This window comes from Panthera leo, chromosome C2 (genome assembly GCF_018350215.1).
Source record: "Panthera leo isolate Ple1 chromosome C2, P.leo_Ple1_pat1.1, whole genome shotgun sequence".
Lineage (NCBI taxonomy): Eukaryota > Metazoa > Chordata > Mammalia > Carnivora > Felidae > Panthera > Panthera leo.
In genome coordinates this window covers 111563989-111591748 of record NC_056687.1, presented here as the reverse complement: position 1 = coordinate 111591748, position 27760 = coordinate 111563989, and the positions used below count along the sequence as shown (strand labels likewise).

Sequence of the window (27760 nt, the reverse complement as noted above, 5' to 3'; positions counted from 1 at the left end):
GAGAAGTTGTCAAGGTAATAATTGATGAGACCTGTTACTATAAAGACTTGACAACATATTGAAATAATACGGAAAGAGTGAAATGAGGATAGTATTGAAATGATAGGAAACAAATCCCTCACAGTATTGCATATTATAGACTTTAATATATATTTTCTTTTTTAAAAATTTTTTGTAATGTCTATTTATTTTTGAGAGTGAGACAAGCGACAGAGTGGGAGCAGCAGAGGGGCAGAAAGGGAGGGAGACACAGAATCTGAAGAGGTTCCAGGCTCTGAGCTGTCAGCGGAGAGCCCGATGTGGGGCTCAAACCCATGAACCATGAGACCGTGACCTGAGTCAAAGTCAGATGCTTAACCAACTGAGCCAACCAGGCGCCCCAATTTTATACGTATTTCCAATGAGAAGAATCATCCCCAAAGGAAGGGTTTTTTCACATTTCTTACTTTATAGCAACTTATTTTGTCTGTCCATTTTACTTTGTAAATCTTTTGGAGGGTAAATATGTCTATTTCTTATTGTTGTTTAGTTCTTGGGCAGTGGAGACAAGACTTTGAAAGGTTAAACAGGCTATATTTTCACCAGTGTTTCATTGTACTTAGCCATCTGTATATACAGTGAGAATATGTGGGAATTTTTTTCTTTTCACCTGTAAGTTTCTTAATATATGGGCTTGTAAAGCTTAGTAGTAATTTAATTTGGTTATCAGATACTTGTAAAGGTATTTAACTGAAGAGTCAGTGTGCCTTGAATCCTCCCAGTTCATTTCTTTGGAACTCAATATGAGTAAAAATAGATGTTCAAACTTCATGATTCTTTTGGGTTCGTTAAAATTAACCAGAAGATTTGCAAAGAGCTAATATTCTTTATTTGATATTCTTTATTTTAATATTACCCTGGCAGTTTTAGATTTTTAAACTCCAATCTAGAAATATCAGGGCTAATATTAAAATAATTTCCTGTAAGCTTCAAAACTTTTTCAAGTGTCCTAACACCTCATTTTGATAATACATTTGGGTGAATTCATTACTTATTCCAGATGTACTATAAATTGATATGGACAGTGCAGTGTGTTAGAAACCCATGGTAGATCCAAGTGGTAGGTTTGCATAATTTTTATTTTTTAAGATGTGTCATTGTAATCTTTTTTTTTAAGATGGTATTTTCCGCTTTTGTTTTTTAGGGTCGTTGCTCCAGGGAGAACTGCAAATATCTTCATCCACCCCCACACTTAAAAACGCAATTGGAGATAAATGGGCGCAATAACTTGATTCAGCAGAAGAACATGGCCATGTTGGCCCAGCAAATGCAACTAGCCAATGCCATGATGCCTGGTGCCCCATTACAACCTGTGGTAAGCATGTTTTCAGTTCTCATTCATTAGGTTTGTAATTCCAAGTGTTCAATTTCAGTATAAAGTAATGACTGCACTTCATCAAGTGAACATAGGTAACAGTGTCAGTTCTCCAGCATTTTCTAGCAAAATTATCAAGCAAACCCGGAACCAGTTTTCACACTGTGAAGTTACTCATCTTGTGGCCAAGTCATGTGGAAATTTACATTAGAGCATGCTTTCCCCCTAAAACTCTCTTTACGTTAAATCTTATGATTGGCAGGTATTAAAATGGTCATCAGACTCACCAGTATAGTCTGTGCATTTGCAGACTATAACGGCAATAATAATTTTAAAATTTGGTATAGATCATCTTTAATTTTGAGAAGAATCTTCCTTTCCTTCTTTCCTTGAAGAGTATCTGTTGCATAGCTTGTGATTCTTTTAAACTCAGATTGCAATTATTTTGTAGTTACAAATGCTAGCGGAATTCTAATAGCGGTGAAACAATATCATACACTTGCAAGTCTCATTAAAAGAGAACTAATCGGGAGAGAAAGAAACTCCCAGGGCTTTTAAGCAAAGAGCTAAATATTCTAAACTGTAGGTGATCATAGAGATTTAATGTTTCCTGAGCAGGATATGTGAATAACTTTTGATTCTGAGCACATATTTATTTACTTGGGGTTCGGGGGAGTATATATATGATAAATGACTTTAATAACCTTTACCCACATTTACTCATAAAAATGTAAGGTTAATATCCTAAGTAATTTTAGATTGCAAAAGGTGTCCTGATATTAATTGTGATCTAGTAATTCTGTATTTAAATGCATGTTAAAATCTGAAATGATGAGAATATATCTGTCAGTAATTATGTCACTAACTTATATGCAGTATTAGAGGGTTATGGAAATGTGAAGACCCTTGGTTTTCTGATATGCTAATTGTAAGCATGTGTGCTAATTTTTTTCCAAATACATTTTAACACCTGAACTCAATGTAATTATTATTCTCTCTTAGAACTTAATGCACCAATCATTCCAAAAAAGAGGGGGGGATTGCATTTCGAGGTGGGAGGGATCTCCATATCACATCGGCAGTGATACCAATTATCAGTACTATGCAGTTGAGGTGAGAGAATATTATAATTCTGTGTCTGTTTTAACCTGATTTTTTTTCCATTATTGGGAACTCAGTTAAAAATATGATATCTTAAATTTATTTTTGTGATATCTGCTAATATTATATCTGTACTGGGATAGCATGAAGATTTGGTTAAAGAAGTTTAGTTATGATCATTCTTGGTAGCATAAAATATAGGATAAGAGCTCTCTTTTGCAACTGGCTCTCTCGCACAGTTTCAAAGATCTGATAAATCCTTGGGGTGGCTACTACTTTAGCTGATAGAAGATCTCTCATTGATGTGAGACACTTTGTTCCACTTAAACATTTAAAGCCTGCTTAGCACCAGTCTCTATCCTCTCTGTGACCGGGAGCACCTCGAGGTCAACAAGTGTAATTCCCACGCGGTGGAAACCAGTGCTGGCCATGGCAGTGAGCAGCTCACTGTGAAGCCTTGGCCCATCTCCTGAGTTAGTCCTTGAGCTCTACCCTCAAGGCCATTCCAGGGTCATCACGTGGGTAATCCTGGGACGAACCGTGAACAATGTTTATGCTCATGTCTGTGAAATACAGTAACAAACGTGGTGTTTATGAAATCACGAAATCACAGTTTCTGAAACCATCAGAAAAATCACATTTTCTGGTGGTTTTGGTGGAAAGTTCGCTGCTTCGACAAAACATTTATTTATATTAGTTGTGAGCACATTCAGGCTTTGCGTTAGTTTTCCCTGATATGACTAGATTTGAATGTGGAATTACCCTTCTGCTACAGGCATCCTGAGATCACAGTCTAAAAATAGACTCTGTTCAGGGTGACTTTTTTGGTAATAAATATAGAAGTCGTTTTAATTATTCAATTTTAAAGTATTTGGGGCTTTAATGACTGTGGAGAAGGCTTTAATCCAGGAAATTTGCCTTCAAAACCTCACCTGAGACTTTCGATTCTTTGTGTAGTCAGCCCTGTTTTGATGAGGGTCATGATACAGAGATTCGGAAATAAATGAGATGGTCATAACCAGCTGCTTACTGGAACTTTAATGCTGGGTCTACAAATAGGGATTATAACAGGGTTGGAAGCAGCCAGGATGGCTGCTAGGACAGATGTTAGTGTTTGAAGACAGAGCACAAATGTGGATCCAACCCAGGTAGTGGTTCTATCAAAGATGATACTGTGAGCACATCCTTAATAGCAGGAGGAGTAGGAATGTCTGAGTAGTTTCAGGATTTGTAGTCAAGTAGGTGAAGCATCTTAGTTTTCTAGGGCTAACCAGTTTGGCCCCCAAACCATAGCCTGAAGGACCACAAAGAGAAGGAGCTGGGAAGCTCTAATCAAATCCAGAAGCATCTCCTATCGTGCCTGGCATATAACAGAGATCAAAAATTTCTTGATGAGTGAAAGAATAAAGTAAGGAGTTTCCTTCCCCAAATACAAGGAAGAGAGCAGAGGTTTGTGTTAGTTTACCTGCCCCTGTGATTCCAAAGGAATCATGAGCAGGAGCCAGAGTACAAGCCCAATTATAGAGACTGTGGCATGGAATGGGGCATATGGTCGGATATGTGTTAGCAGAGGCAGCCAGGGGCTTGGTGAGAGTACCGCTGAGACCAGGCAATAGCTACTATGTCCCTCAATTGGGTTTTCCTCTTTTCATAAATTTTCAGAGACCGGGTCTCTCAATTTAAGATCTTCAGAATATGACCTTGGGCTGACTTGGGGAATTCAGGGATTTATAGGAGAGTTTCCTGTTTTTGTGGACTTTATGATGTTGTTATGAAATGCACCAAGCCAAGAACCAGAAAGAGGGCTTAACATTTTGGGAGCAAAGACAACACTCTAAGGGCATTTACTGCACTCACTACTTTTTGTATCAAAAATCCTCACAACCGTCCTATAAAGTAGATATTATTATCTCAACTTCAGCAATAAAGATACAGAGGTTCTGAAAGGTTAAATAATTTGCATAAGGTACATGGCTCGTGTGTAGCAGGACAAGGATTTTATCCCAAGCTGTTCAGGTTCTGGCATCCATGCTGTAGAAACACTAGTGGGAGACATCCACCAACCACAGCTCTGAGTCCGTGGTTGATTCATTGGAAATCTCTGGCCTTCTTCAACATACAGTGAACATTTAAAATATATTTTCTGCAAGTTCCTAACAATCTTCTAACACAATTGTTCCCATTTTGTAAGATGAGAAAATAAGTAGTTGAAAATAACAAATTGAATTTATCTCTGTCTCCTCCCTAAAATTTGCATAATAAATGATTAACTGCCATTAATTCTATTATCATTTCTAAGCCCCTAATAAAAATGTCAAAAGATCACATTTCTCCTTATTATATTGATATTTGAAGATAAATGGAAGACCTGTAGTACTTGATTACCCAAATTTTAAAAATTAAGTATTTGTATTTTTTTCTAACTACTACTTTAAAAAATGATTGCATTGCCATGCACTGTCTGATGTAAAGATAATCCAACAAGAAAACCAAACAACCTAACCAAATATAGACCGTATCTTGTGGCTCACAACTCGGAAGCATCTGGTATATTTCTTTGGTCCATCCCAGAAAGGTGTCTTCAGAAATTCTGTTGATTCCAGCTGTCATTGCCCTTGAAGAACTCTGCATAAGTAGTGGTTATGGAGAGCTGTATCTGAGCTCTGGAGTCCCACCAGCAGTGACCTCATCTGCCTTTCTCTGTGCTCTCCAGGGATAACGTTGGCCATCCATAATTTCCAATGGCAGCTTCCCTTCAGGTACACACACCTAGCCGCCTTGAGGTACATAACTCAAGTTGAATTACTGTGCATTTCATGAATTTGAAGTAGTCTAGGGATAAAGAAATTCAGAGTTACTGCACTTAGCCAAAATCTTGGAAGCTTCCTTGCAGTTCCCGTCGCCTCACCTTTGCTGTCACGGTGTTTCTTTGTCACAGCAGCTGGCAGTTGAGTGCTGAAAGCTTTGAAGTCATCATTTGTTACATGTCCAGGAACACCTAGAGTTCTTAAATTGGCTCTTAGTGCTTTACCTTCCAGTGTATTCAGCTAGTGATTGAGATAAGGCCACTTCATGACCAAGTGTTTCTGGTAAAATGTTTTCCACGGCCGTCATCCTGAGTCGTGCTCCCTCCACCTGCACTTCCAGTGGCTGTTTCGGTCAAGGAGTCTGTGCTTCCTGGAGCATCTTGACATTGGCCCAAATCTTAGGGACCAGGCAGTATGTGGTGATACCTTTTTACTTGATGGGCCAGATGTCAGTCTTCTTTAAGTGTTATTACTTCATTAAAACTGATTGAAGGGTAAGGTAAAATTAAAAGTAAAGCCAGGTGGTCATTGTGATTTGCCCAGTCAGCGAGTCAGTCTAGAAGCGGACTTTACGTAGTATTTCTTATTTTAATTCCAGTCATATGTTGCCTTCTTATAAAAAAAAAAAAAAAAAGACATCGCAATGTGAATTTGTTGAGAATTTCCATTAGCTTTTGGCCATTTATATGCAAAACAATTGTTTACAGAGACTTCTGTAGCTCCTGTATAGGATTGTGTATACCCAGAAACATGGTTTTATACACCTTGATTGTGTGCTGTCGAGTAAAAATAAAGGTTTATTCTTTTACTGCTTGCAGGATCAACCTTTACAAAGACACACACACACACACACACATGCACGCACAAGTAAAATTGAGAAAAATCTGACAAAATTTGTCTTCTGTAAATTGCAACAGACACTGATTAGATATTATTTATTATTTGCACTCCATTAACTTTTTGTTAAAAGTCACAAACGTTATATGCAAAATAAACAGTGATTCACATCATGTATTAAAATAAGTTAGGGCCCCTATGCTATTTGCAACATTACAGCATGGTAATAATATATTACTGAAAAAAACTTAGCTCAGCATAAAAAAATAAATCATACTTTTCAAACAAGCATACGAGATAAATTAATGATTAAATTTTCAGGTGTGGAGGAAGTAATATGAAATCTTTTTTTTTTAATGTTCAAACATCTATACTAGAAAACATTTAATGCATTTGCTGATTAGTTTGTGTGCTGGAGAAACCAGTTAGTAAACCCATTAATACAGTCATTGTGTGTAGTCAAATGTGTGTAGGGGACCTACGTAGATTGCAGTCACAGGCTGGATGCAGAATGAAGGCAGCACATTGCATAAGGCAGCAGTCTGAGTGCCTGCAGGGTAGAAGAGATGGTTAAGTAAACACATGTGGTGATCATTGCCAAATTCCAGTGCCGAGGAGTTCTGTGGTAACAGAGGGTAGGAGAAACCTCGTCAGAGTTGGAGATGTGGGTGGATCAGGGGAAGCTTCAAGAGAAAGAGTCGTGATTCTTGAAGCATGATTAGGAATTAAACAAGTGGACTGGGCAGGAGCAACCTTCAATGTAGAGGGAAAAACCATGTTAAGAAGGAAGCCGTAAGAGAACGTGTCTCCCTAGAGACCTTAGGCAGAATCAGAAGTCTGAATCTATTTCTGTGTTTAAATGGTAGAAGACCACATAATGTATGGAATTGAAATTACCCAAGAGATTTGAAAAGTACTGCAGAGAATGTGATGAGTGGGGAGTGCCAGGGCATTCGGGGGTTGAAGCTCTCCAGAGGATTCTAATGGCCAGCCAGCACTGAGAACCTCAGGTTTCAGAATCACCTGAAATCAGACACACCTGTGTCCAAATCCTAAGTCTTACACACACTCATTTATGATTATGGACACATAATCTGTGTGAGCACTTTTCCTTGTCTGCAGAATGGGAGGGAGTAATGAAACCACCCCCCCCCACAAGACTATAATTTAATTCATCCACATATTCTTTCATTCACTCATTCATTCAGTGTATATTTATTGAGTACTTACTATGTTCTAGGCAGCTAGCTAGATTCTGGGGATTTGGCAGTGAACTCTACAGATATCTGCGCCACCCACCCCCCTCCCCCAACTCCAAACAGAAACAATGGAGGGTTTTTTTTTCCTTTGCCCTATGTCGTTTATATTTTACTCTTATGAGAATTAAATATAATAACATAGGTAAAGCACTTAGCACAATGCCTGGCACACAATAAATAGAGGGAAGTCTAGTAATAATCATGTTTGCTCACATTTAACTAGGGTCATAATGTGAAATTGAATAACATTTTAATTTATAATAAAGCCTGATTACTTTAATGGAATCAAAATATCTCATTTAAAACAAACAAGTGATTAGCCCATAAATGCACCGACGTTATAAGATTGCAGTTTGTTTTTTCTCTGCTGAGGGTGTTCACTGGCAAAAGGCAATCATAAGTCAACCTTCCTTATGCCTTCCAGGAACAAAGATACCCGTAAATCATTATTACAAGAATGTAGTCAGTATCATATGCACCAATTACATAGTTATATGTTATCCTGTGGAGATTTAAGAGAAAATAGGGTGCACTTGATAATACCATAGCATTAATATCCATCCCTGCGACTCTGCTGAACTGTCTGCAGGATGGCTTTGGGAATGGAGAATTGGCAGTGAAGCAGTTCCCCAGCTTGACTAATCTGATTAGGGCACTGATAAGGCCAAGCAGTGACCTACCTCCAGCAAGGTGCTCTTTGAAAAAGGAATGTAACAAATGTGTAAAACCTCAAAATAACGGAAGGAATGTTGCACTTTTTGGGAGCAGCCTTTGGAATCAAGTTTCACAGTATAGAGCTATTATTATCATCGATCGGCTACCTGTTTAGCAAATAGCTCTACTTATCTGGAGAGAGAACAGTTAGAGAGAACGCTTGCTGAATAGTTGATGTTTCAGAATTTTAAAAAGAATTTTTTGAATATTTATTTTTGATACAGAGACAGAGCATGAGCAGGGGAGGGGCAGAAAGAGAGGGAGACACAGAATCCGAAGGAGGGGCAGAGAGAGAGGGAGACACAGAATCCAAAGCAGGCTCCAGGCTCTGAGCTGTCAACACAGAGCCCAACACAGGGCTCGAACCCACGAGCTGTGAGATCATGACCTGAGCCGAAGTCGGTTGCTTAACCAACTGAGCCACCCAGGCGCCCCTGTTTCAGATTTTTAAAGCTGCTAGATTTCGCATGGGGACAGTGCCCTAAAATTCTTCAGATTTGAATTTGCTCTGCTGAATTCAGTCAGAAAATCCATTCACATGACAACTCAATAGAAACAATCCAGCAGGAAAATTGTTGCCAGTTAATAAGATCAATATTTTTAGTTAGAAGTATTCGTTCATCTGTAATATGTAACTGTTGCATTATATGCATTGTGGATTATAAATTTATTCAGTGAGATTTAACAGAGCTGAATTTTATTCGTCCCTGGTCTTATTCTCTTCAAGTAAGAATGCTTTTCTTAAAAATAAATGATTTTTCTTGCCTCCAAATAGCTTTGTAAATTTGACCTCTGCTTCTAAATAATTCTAGTAGATTGTGTACAGGGACATAAACATCTCAGTAACTTTCCAAAGTATGCATTCATTAAGAAGGTTCTACCTGAAAAATACACGTTAATTCATAGCAATAGAATACAAAGAGGAATGATACAGACTGTTGTCCGTATTTTAAACAGGTCTTCTGGTCTTCTGTGCTTGGTTGCTTATAATTCTTAAATACCTAATAGGAAATTAGAGTGTTGGTCTCATTGAAATTACATTCAGTGTATATGTAACAGCGTATGTTTAACCTGGATATTTCTGAGTAGAAGTCCAAGTTCAACACATACTCACTGTACAGGTCAACCCTCGTCCTGGCACTGCCTTAGCAGCCAGTAGACAGTGGAGCAGTATAAAATCAGCTGCTATTCAAGTAACTGTTGATGGAGAGAGATTGCTCTGGGCCCCAGTTTCTGACAGATTATTGATTGTTTATATCTGGAATGCTCAGGTGGTTTCCTGTTGTCAGTGCTTTGGGCAGGGACGGGGCTGAGGATCAGAGGTATTACTTTAGGCCACTTCATTAGGCAGGAGGCAGCGACCTGGCAGGGCAGCTAACCATGGCATTCAAACCAACACGTTTGGAAGCATAATTACAACTTGAAAATATGAGTGGAATGTATGGTATATTGTTTCTTCTTCCTAGTGAATCAAATTATGTATGAAATATTCTGTTTTCCATGGTCTTAATAAGAACGTGTACAGTAGCTGCAAAAATTCTGTCCTAAAACAATTTGTGAAGTCGAGAAAAAAGTGTATCCCGTAGGACAGGGATTTTCAACCTAAACACTACTGACATTGGGGCTGGATCCTTCTGTGTTGTGAGGACTGTCCTGTGTGTTGCAGGCCACTTAGCAGCATCCCTCGCTTCCACGCATGAGACGCAACAGCGCCCCCAAGCTGTGACAATCAAAAATGTCTCCAGACATTGCCAAATGTGCCCTACAAGGCAAAATCACCTACGTAATTGAGAACCACTGCCCTAAGAAAAAGAGAATTCTTGAGTTCCATTTTACCCTTCTAAATATGGGGCAAGTCAGGGCCAGCCTAAATAAGGGTGTGTGTGTGTGTGTGTGTGTGTGTGTGTGTGTGTGTATTTTAAACATTTCTTTTGAGCTATGGGAATTATCCTTACATCTTAATTATATAAGACTTTATTCCAAAACTCTCTTGAATACTATGTAAACTCAGCGTTCATCTAACTTATTTCTATAGGAGGGAAGAATTAGCTACATTCTAATGTCCCCTTCATTCTAAATAATTTGTCCACGATTCTGTTCCTTATACCACAGGGTAAAGAAAATTAATTGTTAAAAAAAAGTCCCTTAAAAAACAGGATCCATTTTGTCCGTGAGTTTTTGTATTTTGGAGACAAACGTTATTATTACACAAAGTATCAAACTTCAAGAATTGAAAATCTATTGAATTAGGAAGCTAAAAGATACCACCCACGGGCAGAAAATTGTTGAGCTAGATTATGCTTTAAAAACTGGAAAAGCAAATCACTAAAGTAGATTTCAAGTAAATTATTTAATTCTACTTAAGAACAGATATATTTTCTGATATGCAGATCTTCATATCACATTCTCCTATATCCATTAAAGCATTTCTGGCAGAAATTCTATCTTGTCACAAAATACCATGTGTATTTTTTTTAAACCGTGTAGCATTTCTTTAGAAGTTTTCTGTTTCAGACTTTCAGACATTCAGAATGGCTTCTCCCTAGTAAGGTAAATTCTTCGTTAAATGTTTCACAGGAGGATGATAAACTGTTGGAATATTTACAGTTTCTTTGGAAGAACCTGCAACAAGTGAATATGCCAAATAGTTTACCTCGTGTGTTCAAGAGAAATGGTGTCATCATCATCTTTCACACGTCCCATGAGATTTATTTCCAGTTTATATTGACTGTGAAACTCTGTTATCCGCTGGGAGTTCTGCTTTATTTATTCCAGATAATAGGACACTTGCAACCCATTAACAGTTGTAAACAGATCTCTCAAGTTCATCTGACATAGCAATTATGAAATGTATTTCTTAGACAAGTTTCTAGGATTTTATCAGGATAAAAATGGAGATTAGGTGACCCCAGGAAGTTTCTGTATTGAATAATTGATCTATTATTCAAAAAGAAATTACAAGCATTATGGACACCAAGTTTCAAAATCCCAGCAGAAAATTTAATGGGTAAATTACCTATTGTATTCTAGAAAAGCATTGATTTGAGGAATGCTTATTCAAGAAACATTCTTATCCTGAATGAGAGTAAATAAACATAGAATTAAATGAAAAGAGGGAGGGCGGAAAGGAAGGATGGATTATGGATGGATGGATGGATGAGGGATAGATTATATAATGTAGAATATCAAATTTGACCCAAGACCTGTATATTAAATTTTGCTTTTTATTTTATTTTTCAGCCAATGTTTTCAGTTGCACCAAGCTTAGCCACCAATGCATCAGCAGCCTTTAATCCCTACCTGGGACCTGTTTCCCCAAGCCTGGTTCCAGCAGAGATCTTGCCGACCGCACCAATGTTGGTCACAGGGAATCCTGGGGTCCCCGTGCCTGCAGCTGCTGCGGCTGCTGCACAGAAATTAATGCGGACAGACAGACTTGAGGTAGGAATGCTTCACTGGTTCCTTTATGTACTCCGTTCTGATTTTCAGAGTGTGCTGCTTGTTTACTTCTTCCACGGCCATAAAGGTTAAACAATATTTGAAGCAGAGATCTTGGTTTGGTGTTTGGAGCATTTTGCGAGAATTTAGGTATGCCATGTTTGACCAGTGAAATGATTACGAGAGCCACAGCATCTGTATGTATAATAGCGGATAGGAACTTGGACTCTCGGGTTAGACCACTCGTTACTTCATTGGACCTCAGTTTCCTCATCCTTAACATGGAGATAATAATGGCCCTTACCTCCAGGAGTGTCTGACACACGGCAAATGCCTGCTAAATGTTGGTTGTTGTTGTTGCTAGTTAGAACCACCAAGGGGCGCCTGGCTGGCTCAGTCCATTAAGCATCAGACTTTGGCTCAGGTCATGATCTCATGGTTCCTAGGTTGGAGCCCCACGTCAGGCTCTGTGCTGTTGGCTCAGAGCCTGGAGCCTGCTTTAGATTCTGTGTCTCCCTCTTTCTGCCTCTCTCCTGCTCGTGCTTGGTCTCTCTCTGTGTCTCAAATCTTTAAAGAAAAAAAAGAACAACCAATTCTGTTCATCCCCTGACACTTTGTTCTCATAACGATTTGCTCAGCTACTATCTATAAAGCATTTTAGAATTTATTATTGGGAATTTCCTCATAGGCCTCACAGTATTTTGGTTGGAATAATAGCAAGGCAGCTTTGTTTGTGAAATGTGCTCTTATAAAAATGGTTTAAATTGGAAAGCGTATGATGCTCCAAGTCTCAGAGTCGAGGATGATCAGATCTATATGCTTTGCTGTTGCTGCATGAAAAAGAAATTAAAGAAGTAAATCTTACATTGAAGTGGTTGTTTCAGAATTGGAGCATGGCTATAAATTAATGGATTTGGTAAACTTCAGATGAAGAAAACAAAATGGCAACATTATTGTACATTGAAGCTCTAAAACCCGGCATTCATGTTCAACTAAGGAACAAAGTGACTTTTTCCTTTTCCTCTGGTTAGGATGAGGCAGTAGGTAGTTGGGGCCGAGAAGTTTTGGTTACTAGAAGAAGTTACTAGTTACTAAGAAAGAGGCAAAATAAGGCTGTTGTGTGACCCTAATTGACCCTAAATCAGTTTAGCAGGAATTTATTTAATAAGCACCAGTTTCTCGTTGGTAGGGCTTTACTGCATTCATTGCAAAAGATCTCAGATTTCAAGGTAGTGGGAACCGCCACCACCTTTTTTGATGGTGGTAACAGTAGTTGGTATTTACTGGGGATTTAGTCTACCAAACACAGCATCAACCCATCACATGCATTGCATCGTTAACCTTCAAAACAATCTGCTGAGGAAGATACTGTTAACTCCATCTTATAGGGCAAGAGATTTAGGGGAAAGCTGTGGCAAAACTTCCTCAAGGTCATGGAAAGGATGCTCCGGTTGGGTGTGAGCTCAGAGCTCCATTTTTAAACACTGTTTAAATCTCTCATTCCATACAAGTGATAGTACAGAGAGGAAGCAAGACATTTTGGCGCCCGTATGTTCTTTAGAGTGTATTGTTTGTTTGCACGTTTACCTTTCACGAAAATTTTGGGAAAAGCTACTGATGAAGCCGGTCCCATAAGGACAACTCCGAAAGGACGTGGAGACCTAGTTGCGTGCCCTCTGTGGACCAAGGACGGCTGTGTGCTAGAGACACACTTTGACTTGTGGGTGCTTGGTCGTTGTGCAGTTGCACTTGCTCATTATTTAACTAATGCTGTTTTCAGGTAACTTAGGAGGCAATTTAGGAATTTTAAATATTTAAAAAATCACTCGATGCTTAACGTGTGAGTCACCTTCCCCCTCCCCTGATCTTTCTCAAGCAAACCCTCGGTTCATAATGCATAATTGTTGATTGATGGGAACCAAGTAGGCAGTCTGGGATGACCTTTAATGAATTAGTTATTGATAGGAGATGATATTTAAGAAGCTTAAAAATCTCTCTTTAAATCTCCTTAAAGGCTGAGCTGTGTGGTCCGAACTCTTATAAACTAATCCGACCATAGTTTTAGGTAGTCTGTAATTGGTTATATTTTGATTAGTATTTAATTTAAAATAAGTACTTTTGGGGCACCTGGGTGGCTCAGTCAGTTAAGCATCTGACTTCAGGTCAGGTCATGATCTCACAGTTCATGGGTTCAAGCCCCATCGTCGGGCTCTGTGCTGACAGCTCAGAGCCTGGAGCCTGCTTCGGATTCTGTCTCCCTCTCTCTCTGCCCCTCCCCCACTTGTGCTTGCTCGCTCTGTCTCAAAAATAAATAAACACTTTTAAACAATAAAATAAGTACTTTTATTATTAGTTCTGGAGTTTTCTTGTGAGGAGCTACTTTGTGTATTTTGTCTGTCTTCTGCTACAGTGACAGCAGTTGGCTGCTGTGACATGACTGTCATTTCCTTTTAACCCAAATTCCTCTTATCTCAGTGCTTGATAGTGGTAGGGCAGCGTCCTGTCTTATTCTGGTTAACAGGAGCTGCTGCCCTGTCACAGTTACAGTCTGTTAGCATATTGCACTGTGAAGCTAAGGGGCATGTCGTTCTGCTTGGTGCTGTGATTTTAGACACTCCTGTCTTCGGGTTATTTCCTCTCACGCTAACTGCACAACATATCGCAATCCAAAAGACATGGCAGTAAGTGCACACACTTATTTACCAGTTCGCCACATGTGTAGTTATTTCGGTTTAAATCTATATGCTCTTGTTTTTGCCTCTTGGAACTCTGAAGTGCGTGTTTGAATTTTGAGTTCCTTTTAAGGTGAAAAAAGTTTAAATCAGTTTAAATATTGGCCAACTGTTCTTGCCACTTCTTTCTCTCTTTCTGCTCCAAATTGTTAGACCATAAGGAAATTAAAAATACCATAGATTATCAGCCTTCTGGTTCTTCTGTTTGGGAGAACTGACACATATTTACAGCACTCACTGTGATACTACAAAAAATGTTAAGTCGAACAACAGGAATCCAAGAATTAGTGTTAGCAGTTTTGCTAATTAGATGAGTAAGCTTGGGTCAAGTTTCTGATCTTTTCTGAACTTCATATTCCACACATATAAAATTAGGGGATTGTACCAGATAATCTGTAAGATCACCTCCAGTTAGAATATTCTAGAAGACATTTAAGTTGTCTTTTTGTTTTTAATGCCAGCCACAAGTTACTGAAAATTTTATTTAAATATAACATTCAAATAAGCATATTTAAATACATTAAATTAGTTTAAATATACAAATGTATATTACATGTTTTATTAAATATATAGATGTAAAACACACATCAACTTTATATCAATATCCATATTATCTATCTTTGTTGGATACCTTTTAAGAGACTTTGTAGCGGTATACTTTCTATACTGTAAAATTCGGTATTCATGGTTTTCTCTAAAGAGGAGCAAATCTCTTAAATATTGGTCACTGAAATGAGGCTTTTAAAATTACATTTTTAACTTTGGGATACTTTTTTGTAATTTGCAAGCAGCAGTTTATTTTCAATGCTTGTTTTAAGAAATTGTTGGGACGCCTGAGTGGCTCAGTTGGTTAAGCATCCAACTTTGGCTCAGGTCATGATCTCACTGTTCGTGGGTTCCGGTCCCACGTTGGACTCTGTGCTGACAGCTCAGAGCCTGGAGCTTGCTTTGGATTCTGTCTCCCTCTCTCTCTGCCCATCCTCCACGTGCTCTCTTTCTCTCTCAAAAATAAACAAAAATTAAAAAAAAAGAAATTGTTAAAATTTACAGGTACTAGACAGGACTGAGGTTTTCAGTCATATCCTTACTTTATTATCAAGAGTTGGTAATTAAGAAATTATTGTTCGACTTATTTTCATGATAACACAGTAATTTTTATGGTGCAAAAAGGATCCATGAATGCATTCATTCCCTCGTTTATTCAACAATATCCAAAGAACTACTGAACATCTTTCAAGTAAAAAAATACTTGTGAGGAATACCTTTGAAACCTTTCAACGGCTACCAATAGCAAGAAAAGATCCACATCAGAATATTGCCATACTCACAAATGATAACCCAATAACTTGTTAAATGAATAAATGAGCCAGTCAACCAGTTAATTAATTAATCACAAAAAGATACATGCCCTTATTCAGAGTTTAGTGTAATCCAACAGAGAAGATAACACAGGATAAATTTTTAACATTTGTTAACATTCTCCTTGGGAACATGTTTACATTTTGAGCATTCCAGCTACAAAACATGGCATCTTGTTCTTGCCCTTAGTCCTAGAGCCGTGGTTTCCAAGTTTTAATGGGATTAGAGTCACATGGGATGATCGCTAAAAATGCAGGGCCTCATCCCCATAGACTGATTCCGTAGGTCTTCCTTCACTGGGGGAGTCTTTTTCACAAATCAGCCAGGTGATCTTAAACACAAATAGTCTGTAAAATACTTACTCAACAGGATGCCAGCACCTGTTATTTAAGGCTTAGCTTTTCATCATTTACCTTATGTACAGTTATTTGTGACTCAGAATTAAAAACCTTCCTCCTCCAAAACACTTAACATTCTACATTTTGTTAGGTTGCTAAGAACGCAGTGCACATAATGAAATAGTTCAAGTAAACTGATAATGATTAAGGTTGTTTATACCACCTACTAGTATTAATCAAACAAAAAACTAATCCACTGACCTTACATTTCAGAGGCTGACAAAGATATTAGATTGCTATTTGGTTATGGCATCAGTTCTATATCAACAGTCTATATTCCAGGAAAGATGGGCACACCCCTTGGCTTCTGATATTTTTCAGCTGGAATTTGTTTGTTCTAGAATAGATTATTCTTGGGGCGCCTGGGTGGCTCATTCGCTTGGGTGTCCAACTTTAGCTGATCTTGCAATCTGTGAGTTCGAGCCCCGCGTCAGGCTCTGTTGCTGACAGCTTGGAGCCTCAGGTTCTGTGTCTCCCTCTCTTTCTGCCCCTTGCCCTCCCCCCATTCATGCTCGCTCGCTCACGTGTGTGCTTTCTCTCTCTCTCTCTCTCTCTCTCTCTCTCTCTGTCTCTCAAAAATAAACATTACAGGGCGCCTGGGTGGCTCAGTCGGTTGAGCGTCCGACTTCAGCTCAGGTCACCATCTCGCGGTCCGTGAGTTCAAGCCCCACGTCAGGCTCTGGGCTGATGGCTCAGAGCCTGGAGCCTGCTTCGGATTCTGTGTCTCCCTCTCTCTCTGCCCCTCCCCTGTTCATGCTCTGTCTCTCTCTGTCTCAAAAATAAATAAATGTTAAAAAAAAAAATTAAAATAAATAAATAAACATTACAAAAAGTATTTTCAAATAGATTATTCTTGTGCTGAAAGTTTTATTCTAGTGACAGAATCATGACGTGAGTGTCTAATTCAGGCCACTGGGTGCTGAAAGCTTCTACTACTTATTGACCCAGAAGAGTCCAGTGACTTTTTTCATACAGGCATAAGACAATATGGTACCTATTGACTACATATAAAAAAAGAGCATTTAGAGCTAAATGAAGGTCAAGTATTAGTGGAAGTGATGCCTTGATTGAGATTTTTATAGGTGTTTAATGGATTTGGCATGATCCATTGCATATAGAAGACCTTCGATTCAAAATAAGATTAGAAAAGCAGATACTTTTTTAATAAGAGAAGCTTATTGGTAGGATTCTTTTAATTTTGTATTTTTGTGGAGGGTGTTTGGCTGCTGCTTGTATGACTTTTTAACTTCTCTAGAAAATTACTAAGAAATATTGAGAGTTTTGTGCACACAGGTCTAAGGAGTTTTGTTTTGTTTTGTTTTGTTTTTAAATCTGTACTAAGGCTGTAGAATGGCTCCTTACAATGTAGTCATATCCCCATTTAAAACATCTAGTCTGTCAGTTACTCTCTGTGACTAGTTTGAGTTTTGTTTGGGAGATGAAGAAGTTGTAAGTTGTTTAAAATACGTTAACTCCCTAAGCTTAACCACTCACTTTTGCTGTTCGTCTACTAATTGCTTCCTCCAAATTAAATCTAGCATTTCTCTGGTTTCATTTATTTAGCAACAGTGGTAAAAGTAACTGTTGACTTGAGCATTTTGACACATTGATGACCTTGTTTCAGAGTTGTATTTTCCTGTCCTGTTGGTTTACGTGTTTCTCATAGGAATGAATAAATGAAAACCTGAAAATGGAAGGATTTTTTTACTTGGTCAGTTTGATTTTTTTTTTAATTACATGGGGTAAAGTGATAAATTCTGAGCTGTATTATCTGTAGAAATATGCTTGTGTTCTCTGCCCTAATGGTATAACGAGGGATTCTGCCCTTTAGATTTCAAAGACATCTCCCATTTGATCTTAACAGAAATCCTCTGAGGTAGCTGACGTAGGTGTCTTTTTTTTTTTTTTTTTTTCATTTTTTTTAGAAGGAGGAAAATGAAGTTCAGATGGGCCAACTTTGTACAATTATTAGATAACATTGAAAGTAGGTATCACATCATCAGATTTCTTTCTTGGGAATTTAATTATACAATCTACTGAGATCATTGTCCATAATCACCAGAATTTTAAAATGTGAAGATTATAATCCTTTTTGAGGTAAAAATACGGATAATTTTTTGGCATTAGATTATATACTCATGACCATTAATGCTGTGGTACTTTGATAAAATCATTGTTTATCCAGTATTCCTTTTTAAAATTTTTTTAACGTTTTTTATTTATTTTTGAGACAGGAAGAGACAGAGTATGAACAGGGGAGGGTCAGAGAGAGGGAGACACAGAATCTGAAACAGGCTCCAGGCTCTGAGCTGTCAGCACAGAGCCCGACGCGGGGCTCGAACTCACGGACCGCGAGATCATGACCTGAGCCGAAGTCAGCCGCTTAACCGACTGAGCCACCAAGGCACCCCTCCTTTTTTAAAGTTTCATATAGCTCAAGCTTCGTGAAAAATAAAGTCTGTGATGCTTATTGTTGAACAATAGGTACATATATATGGAAGCTCCTTAAGTATTAATATATATTTATATACAGTGTTGTATGTTATATGATATTATATGTATAAGCTCCTTCATATTTGTCATTACGTTTTAAATTGACTTCCCAAAATATTAAAATAGTCCCTGTTCCCTATTGTAATAAGCTCTCTGTTCCTGCTTTTGAAAGTTGTTTTCTAAAAATGACTGCCTTAAATATGGCGAGCACAAAACATACTACTTCAAACAGATCTTTCTTTAACGAACATGCAAATGACTGTCGCACCTTGAATAAGTTCAGACATTGGGATTAATGTCTTTAGAAGCTCAATGCCTTAACTTGCAGAACATTGCTGAATTTAATAATAGTTATAAAACCTGTTATTATTCTGACCATTTTGAAATAGGTTTGTCACATTCATAAAAAAACTTAGAGGTCAAATAACAGAACTATTTATTTTAACCAGATTTGTATTGTGTGTTTTCAGCTAATCTATACATTATCTTTCTTGGTATTCATGATTCCATAGCTGGTAAATGTAGGAACTAAGTAGAACCCACAATTTCTGATTCTAAACTCTATTTTCTTTTCATTATACCACTGCTGTTTAATTAACAAAACAAAAAAAAAAGTTAACATAGAATTAAGTCATATTCCTTTGGGAATTTTTCTAAGTACTTTTGATTTTTTTGATTTTCTAAGTACTTTTAATTTTCCATAATTATGGAATAGATGGTTCTGGAAATGGATTTTAATATTTATAAGTGTTCAGTGAGGGGTACGTGGGTGGCTCAGTTGATTAAGTGTCTGACTTCAGCTCAGGTCATGGTCTCCTGGTCCATGAGTTTGAACCCTGCGTCGGGCTCTGTGTTGACAGCTGAGATCCTGGAACCTGCTTCAGATTCTGTGTCTCCCTCTCTTTCTCTGGCCTCCTCCACTTACACTCTCTCTGTCTGTGTGTTTCAAAAATGAATAAATGTTAAAAAAAATAATTAAAAAAATAAAAGTGTTCAGTGAATATCTTCATTAAAATGATGGCTTTTAATGTAAACACAACCTCTTACCTATTTCGTATGAAAATTTATAAAACTTATCTGATTTATAAGACAAATCCTGCCTTAATGTTTGTAGAGTAAAAGATTCAACATTTTTTTGATTGAAACACATTATGTGTTTAGCTAAATAGCTGGAATTATTTTAATCTGTTTGAAAACCATTTACCAAACTATAAAAAGTGCTTATATTTTTTGACTCGCTAATGCCATTTCTGCAGATGTAACTTTAGAAAATGATTTTTAAATGCCTATGTTCATAAATATATCCCTTGCAATGTTATCTGTAATATGAGAATATTGGAAATAATCTAGATGATCTCTGCTAGAGTTACCTATATTCTGCACATCTGTTTGATGGAATTCAATGCAGCCATCAAAAATGATCACTCTAGACACTATATTTTAGTAAAATTAAAAAAATGCTTACATGCACTGTTGAACAAAAACAGGTCACCAAGTAGTAGCTATACCATAATTATAACTATTCGAAAAATGTGTGCATGCAGAAGACTGGATTGGAAAAGCAAAAAGAACCACAATGTTGTTAAGGATTTTCAAACTTAATTTTACCTGTTATGTTTTAAATTCTCCATATGGTAAATCCTACAATTTCTTATCCTGATTTGAATTCCGAGATTAAGTTTATTGAAGCTTGTCCGCCAGTTATAATTTGCTAATATGAAACCACACCTAAGATATTTCTTTTGAAGATCAGTATAGTCTAAAGTTTTCTTGAGTTCCTCAGAGAAACCAGGCCAAACTCAAATTCAGCAGTCCAGGGATGGATCCTGTTTTATTGGTGATGATTATTAGAGAAAAAGGTGTTTTCAAAGCGCTGGGAAGTTTGTTCTGTTCAGGTAGGTACCAATGATATAGACACACATCCAGCACTTGGCAAACCCCTCTGGCCCCTCTGGTATACAACTCTCAGCGGTACAAGTTTTCACAGGAGATTTTCCATCTTTTTTCTTTATTTTTTCAAGGGCAAAAATAATGGGAGAACAGCTATCTCAGTATATTTCTTCTGTTCCATTTCTCATGTCAGGAGCACTTTAAGTGAGAAAAAAATAAAAACAAGTAAAAAAAATGTGTATCGTACAAAAGCAGTTGACTACATTCTTTGAAACTTTGAAAAGGTTAGTTTTAGGACAAATTCTAAGTGGAATGCTAACTATCAATTCTTCTTAGATAGACTTAAAGTTCTCCTGAATTGCATCTTGCAAGATACAAAGAGTAGAAAATGATAAGAAACCACTCCTTAACCTGTAGGAACCACACACACGTATAAAGCAGATGGACAGGAATGAGAAGGTGTATTAGAAAGACCATTTGTAGAAGCACGTGGGTGGCTCAGTCGGTTAGACCTCCAACTTCAGCTCAGGTCATAATCTCTCAGTTCATGAGTTTGAGCCCTGCATCGGGCTCTGTGCTGACAGCTTGGAGCCTGGAGCCTGGAGCCTGCTTCGGATTCTGTGTCTCGTTCTTTCTCTGCCCCTCCCCACCTTGTGCTCTCTCTTTCTCTCTCTCTCTCCTAAATAAATAAAAACATTAAATGAAGACCATTTGTATGCAATCTGAATGTAAGTTTATATCACTGAAAATAAAAATAATGTTGAGACAGAAAGAGAAATAAAAAGTCAAAATCAGCCCAGCACCCAGGTTGTTATTTTGGGAGAATGACGCTCAAATTTCTGGCACAGGCATGCCTAAGCCTACTTGTTTTGGGAAAATAACAAATCTTAGATTTTAATAGGTCTGAAAAAGCTCACCTTTGGATCTTTCTTGTCGGTGTGGCACAGAGTAAGATAAATTGAAAGACAGGGTGTTAGTTCACCTGCTGCCAGGTTCTTTGTAAGTACGTTCGAGAAAGCAGGAATTACCGGAGAACTCACCCCAGAAGTGTGCAGTCACATACAGTTTTCTATTGCATGAGACTACACTGACGTAGATTTGCTTATGTGGAAAAACAGCCTTTTTGTTCATGCGATAGTCTAAATTTAGCATCAATTTCATATACATACGTGAAAAGTTTTTATCCTCATTTAAGTGTGTCACTATTCCAGTCTATTTTGATGAGCCTAATTCAGTAAGTGTTGGTTAGGGACTGGGGATTTATGGTGTAGAAAGCTTTGCCACTGACACTGGTGCCCAGCCAGCGTGGAGGACAATAGTTCTGGATAACGGCTTAATCACTTTCAAATTATCAACTCCTGGTTATCCTTGTTTTCTTATGTTTAAGAAGACAAATGCAATGAGAAAAAAAAAAAAAAAAGAAGAAGAAGAAGAAAAAGGCTCTTCTGTAACCTCCTAAGTCATTTTTGTAGTCTTAATTTCTCTCAGAGTGTCCGGCCTATAGCATTTATTCAGTAATTTTTTTTAATTGAAGAAAGTGAATGAGATGATGAATAAAGTTGGCTCATTGCTGTGTATGTGGAATACAAAGCTTCAGCTAGCTTGAGGTCTAAAAATAGTGCAAGATGTCATTTATAATGCTGTTTTAAGATGTGGCATGATACAAATTATAGTGGTATTTTTTAAAAGAAGCTCTTTGCTCAGTAATGGGATATGAATATAATAGAGAAAATTACCTAGAATTAAATGGGATCATTTTATGTACACATATCCAAGAAAACCTGTGCCTTTTAAATCATAACAGGGTTCCCATTTCACTTCCTTGCTGTACTGCAAAATAAAATGCTTGGGATCTGTGTATTTTCTGTTTGTGAGGAGATAACATGAAAAATAAAAACTGTTTGTGTGAAACAAGAAGTAGGAACATGAAAATAGTAAAAAGGACATTCTGTGTTTTAGATGGCCCTCTTGTGGTAAAAAGGTCACACTATCCCAGATGAAGACAGCGCTGGCAGACTCCTGCTTGGAGCAGCCCTCATGACAAACTTTAATAATAAGAGTCAAAATGGAGCAAACACATGAGAAATAATCCATTTGCATCCTTTCCCCAGGGACTCCATCCAAAATTAATAGGTATAAAGCAAATAAACAAGAATCTTTTTCCATCTGCTTTATATAGCTACCAAGGATCTCTAAGGGTTAAAAAAAAAAATTCTTGGAAACATTTGACTACAAAGCTATAAGATTTTACTTTTTATACTTGTAAATAATTTCAGATTCTCACAGCAGTTGCAAAAACAGAACCATGAGTTCCTGCCTATCCTTCTTACCCAAATATTAACAACTTGAATGGCCATGTTCTCGCTTACAAAACAAATTAGTACTGATATTCTGCTCTTAACCAATTTAGAGACCGCCGTCAAATTTCACCAGTTGTCCTACAAACCTCCTCTCTCTGACCCCGGGATCGTTCAGTCTCTGACAGTTTATCATCGTTATTTGCCTTTCATGGCCTTGACACTTGGGAAGAGGACTGATCAGTTCTTTTGTAAAACATTCTTCCATTTCAGTTTGTCCAATATTTCCTCATGATTTTTGCCTTAAGATGAAATTGATTGTCAAATTGGTTTCCATACAACACCCAGAGCTCATCCCAGCAGTGCTCAATGCCCATCATCCACCCTCCTCTCCCTCCAACCCCCCATCAACCCTCAGTTTGTTCTCAGTTTCTAAAAGTCTCTTATGGTTTGGCTCCCTCCCTCCCTAACTTTTTTTTTTCCTTCCCCTCCCCCATGGTCTTCTGTTAAGTTTCTCAGGATCCACATAAGAGCGAAAACATACGTGATTAAATGCCGGTTATGCATTCTCGGCCACGATACAATGAAAGTGATGCGGTGACCTTTTTTTCCAGTGTGTCCTACCAATCAGTAGATACACAATGCCATTATGTCTTCTTACTGGTGATCTTCATGTTGATCACTTGCTTAAAGTGGTGGCTTCACTGTAAAGTTACTCTTTTTCTCTCGGTAATTAATAAATACATCAACCTAGTATAAATTAGATGCTTTACCATAATTAGTATTAAATTAGTATTAGTATTTTCTTTCTCACAGAAATTTTACTGAAATGGGGCTATAACTTGTGCACCGAAGGAGGAACTCTTCAAGTTATTTTGTGCTTTTTTTTTTTTTTTTGCAAATGGTCTTTTCCCCTTTCGCGTGTAGCCCTCTACCACCTTTAAGTTAAACTCTCCAGAAAGATCGCATTTGTCCACGTTGTTGACCAAGTCCCATGCACTTAATGACCTCCTAGGTGTGTCGAGAGTACCAGCGTGGCAACTGCAACAGAGGAGAAAACGATTGCCGGTTTGCTCATCCCGCTGACAGCACAATGATTGACACCAATGACAACACAGTGACCGTGTGTATGGATTACATCAAAGGGAGATGCTCACGGGAAAAGTGCAAATACTTTCATCCTCCTGCGCATCTGCAAGCCAAGATCAAGGCTGCCCAATACCAGGTCAACCAGGCTGCAGCCGCTCAGGCAGCAGCCACCGCAGCTGCCATGGTGAGTAGAGACATCAGCTCTCTCTTTGTTAGCAGTCAGTACAGCAAACTGAATGACTAGATCTGACTACAAGCTATTCATTTATTAACCTTAAATTTTTTTATTTTTATTTTTATTTTTTTGCTGAAGATATGTTTGTTCAGGTATCCCAGACAATACATAATGAAGTTACCGTTCACAGAAGTGAGGGTAACTCCTCAAATGGTTCAGATTGCTCCTACCCTTGGCCTAACTCTTAATACTCTGTCTTATTCTGGATATAGGGTTTCTAAAATTTCTGCTTTGTAAAGAACACCTGTCTCCTCTCCAATTTAACGATACTGCCATTTTCAGTCCTCTTATTTTTCTGTGTGCCATCTAATCAGCCATTGTTCTCCTTCGGTGTGTTCTTTTGCACATCAAGGCTCTTCTCTACATATATCTTGCTTTTAACAATAACATAATCTAGAACTGTTTAGGAAAGTTGCTGAAACAAAATTGTTTTTAGGATTAGCTACCAGATTTTGAACAGTGTGCTATCTAGATCATCTTAAATAATATTGTGGCATAAATATAATTGTAACGCTAGAGAACCTTGACTATGCCATTACATAGAAAGGAGAAAGACAGCAGTACTCAAGGAAGAAATTGGATCATTTAGAACAGAAACACCTATATTCTGAAGGTAAATTTTAATGTGATCTAATAGCTGATTTTAATGAGTCCATTCTTTGTTCTTTGCTTAGCTGTTTTAATGTTGTCCTTTTTTTTACATAAATATATAAAAGACTTAATCATGAAAATAGTCATAAAAAACACTGTGTGGTTTTCACAGCACAGTAAAATAATCACGAGAGAGGTCTTTTCTGTGTTTGTTTATGGATACTTGAGCAAAAATACAGAAGGCAGACTCTCTCCTCCTCTCTACCTTTCACTCTTTTTTTTTTTCTGTTAGAGTATCTTGTTTGTAATTAACTACAAAGAGGAGTTATCCTCCCAATAACAACTCAGTAGTGCCTTTATTGTGCATGCTTAGTCTTGTTATTCGTTGTATATGGCATTCCGATGATTTGTTTTTTTATTTGTTTTTTCTCACCTACCCAAAAATGCACTGCTGCCCCCATGATGCACCTCTGCTTGCTGTTTATGTTAATGCGCTTGAACCCCACTGGCCCATTGCCATCATGTGCTCGCTGCCTGCTAATTAAGACTCAGTCGGCTGTCAAATCACTGAAGCGACCCCTCGAGGCAACCTTTGACCTGGTACTATGACCTTTCACCTTTTAGCTTGGCATGTAGCTTTATTGTAGATACAAGTTTTTTTTTTTTTTATCAATTTAAAAATATATATTCCTTTTTCTGTTATAAAATTGTAAAGTACAATGAAAAACTGAGTGTGGTTTCCTGACAAAATTAGTGGAAAGACTCTACTGTGAGTACCTGGACGGATATCATACAATGAAAGATTCCGAAAGCCCAGCAGCCCACATTCAGTTTAACTACATTGTAGAATGTTCTAGTGAAATACTTTAAGGACATTAAAAATGTATTTTTGACTGTATATTTATGTACCTGTTTGGTTAGCATGGCTTTAGTGATAGAATTATTTATTTTTTTTAATATTTATAGTTCAGTGTTTAAGAAAAAAAAACTTGCATGCTCTGGGACATTTGCATGTGTAGGTAGGTCTGGTGGGGAGGAGATGAGTGGGATGAGTTTTTATTTTACCTGTTCTGGTCACTCTGTACGATTAACTATTAACATTGCTTATACTTGTCAGTCCTCATGGAGCTCGCAGTGCAGCTTTTCTTCTTGCCCCAAATCAGTGGCTTCTCACAGAAAGCCTGAAGCATTATGGGACTTAAAACACTTTAACACATTATAACATGTGCTCTCGTCCTAGTGGGTTGTTTTTTTGTTTTGTTTTGTTTTGTTTTGTTTTGGACAAAAATAATGCTTCCTTTAAAGCTTTTATCTTGCTTTTTTTTTTTTTTTTTTGATCCCCTTTAATTTTTGTTGATTGGAATCCCACCCCACCCCCCGGGTAGTTCAGTGCTCTGCTGCTTGCTTGCTCATGCTTCCTAACAATTTTAGCCTTCAACTGATTTTTCTTTTTTCTTTTTCTCTTTTTACTGGTATTTGTTTTTTATACTCATTCACTAAACAGGGAATTCCTCAAGCTGTACTTCCCCCATTACCAAAGAGGCCTGCTCTTGAAAAAACCAACGGTGCCACCGCAGTCTTTAACACTGGTATTTTCCAATACCAACAGGCTCTAGCCAACATGCAGTTGCAACAACATACGGCATTTCTCCCACCAGGTAAGGGGTCTGAGCTTATTCATGAACGAATCTGGGGAGCCGCAGATAGATACGCTGGTAGAGCAGATAAGCCAGGCCCCCAGTTTGCCGTTAGCCATAGATAGTTGGAAGGTAAGGTGGTCAGCAGTAGCAGATGAACTGAGGTATCTCATGTGGTTCTCCTTAAAAACTAAGAATCTTAGTGTAATGAGAAATGGATCAAAGATCATTGTGGTATTTTATAGATTTATTTTGGTGTGTGTAATTCGGAATTGAAATGTAGTTCTCTTTTTTTTTTCTCTTTCCTCAACACTGTTTTATGTCTGTCAAGCTATTTTATGACACTCTTCTGCTGTAAGACCCCTTTGCCTTCATGATTCCAGAGTAAATTTGAATTCTATGAAATGACACTTTCAGTTTTGATTTTTATTTTTCAGCCTTTTTGTTTTTGAGGTGGAGAATAAAAAAACAAACAAAAAAAAAACACAAAAAAACAAATGCTGACTCTGTGTTCCAGAGCACTTAAAAAGTGTGCCAATCAGTACATTGCTTAAAATCATTATTTTCTCTTGAGCTAATAGAAGTACAAGTTTACATCTACTGTTGAGTTATACATTTGTCGTTTCAGTGGATTTCAATTTAGTCACATAAACATACTGTAGAACTATCTGCAAGGGTATAAAATTTAGAAACATTAATCAGTCATTTAATTACCTGAAAATTTATTATTTTTATGCACCCTTCATTGACTTCAGGAAATCCATGTTAAACTTCGTATAGTCTGGAATTCAACTAACCAGAGACTCTAATCCTGTTTTCCTCTTTACCTCTTAACCTTTCTAAGATAATTACCATGGGTTCAGAGATTTATTTAATAAAATAATTTTATCACTAATTAAATTAATTAATGATGAGGTATGTATGTCAGAGGTCCAGCACCATTAGTATATTATGCTATATTGACAGTACTTAAATGCGTTAGGTTCGTAATGCCACGAGAGAATGTGAGAATTTATTTTTGAATAGCGAACAAAAGAATAAGTTATGTTCACATTAGTTTTTAATGCCAAGCACAGCTTCTATACAGTGCATCTCTGAAAGCTGGCCATCCGTATGTAGAATATGTAACAAGATTCGGTGGACTGGAGTATGTGGAATATTACATGACTTACAATGCATACGCCTTAGGCACCATGGATAAAGTATTTGTACTTACAAAATAGTCTCTGTGCATTTGCAGTTTGTCCATTTTAGAATACAAATTACATCATTTTGATCTGTAGCATGTTTATTGCATTCTGAGGCAAATCACATTTCTCTTACACTTTATAAGGTTGAAACTTTTTTCTCAACACATACAGGTTTTCAGAGATTTCCAGAATGTAATCTTTATGCTTTTATATAAATTGCCATGCCCCTAGATTTATGCCGTCTTCAGCAAATATATCAAGTTTTCTATAGTCAGATCACTAAACAAAGTTTTAAGAGATTGTGGGTAACTACCATAGTCTCTTTGAAGAAACCAAAGA

At 37.5% G+C, this 27760-nt stretch overlaps 1 protein-coding gene across 13 annotated transcripts in view; it reads left to right on the top strand.

Annotated features, from left to right (window-relative positions):
* The window catches only part of MBNL1 (muscleblind like splicing regulator 1), a 204542-nt gene that overhangs the window by 160969 nt on the left and 15813 nt on the right, over positions 1 to 27760 (top strand). For 11 of the 13 annotated variants that reach the window (XM_042903544.1, XM_042903555.1, XM_042903551.1 and 8 more), the window contains 5 exons: positions 1184 to 1354; positions 11313 to 11513; positions 23695 to 23952; positions 25141 to 25194; positions 26099 to 26252. In XM_042903544.1, the coding sequence (XP_042759478.1) occupies positions 1184 to 1354; positions 11313 to 11513; positions 23695 to 23952; positions 25141 to 25194; positions 26099 to 26252 (838 nt within the window). The remainder of the gene's footprint in view (positions 1 to 1183; positions 1355 to 11312; positions 11514 to 23694; positions 23953 to 25140; positions 25195 to 26098; positions 26253 to 27760) is intronic. The other 2 variants (XM_042903549.1, XM_042903548.1) reach the window with 1 other exon arrangement.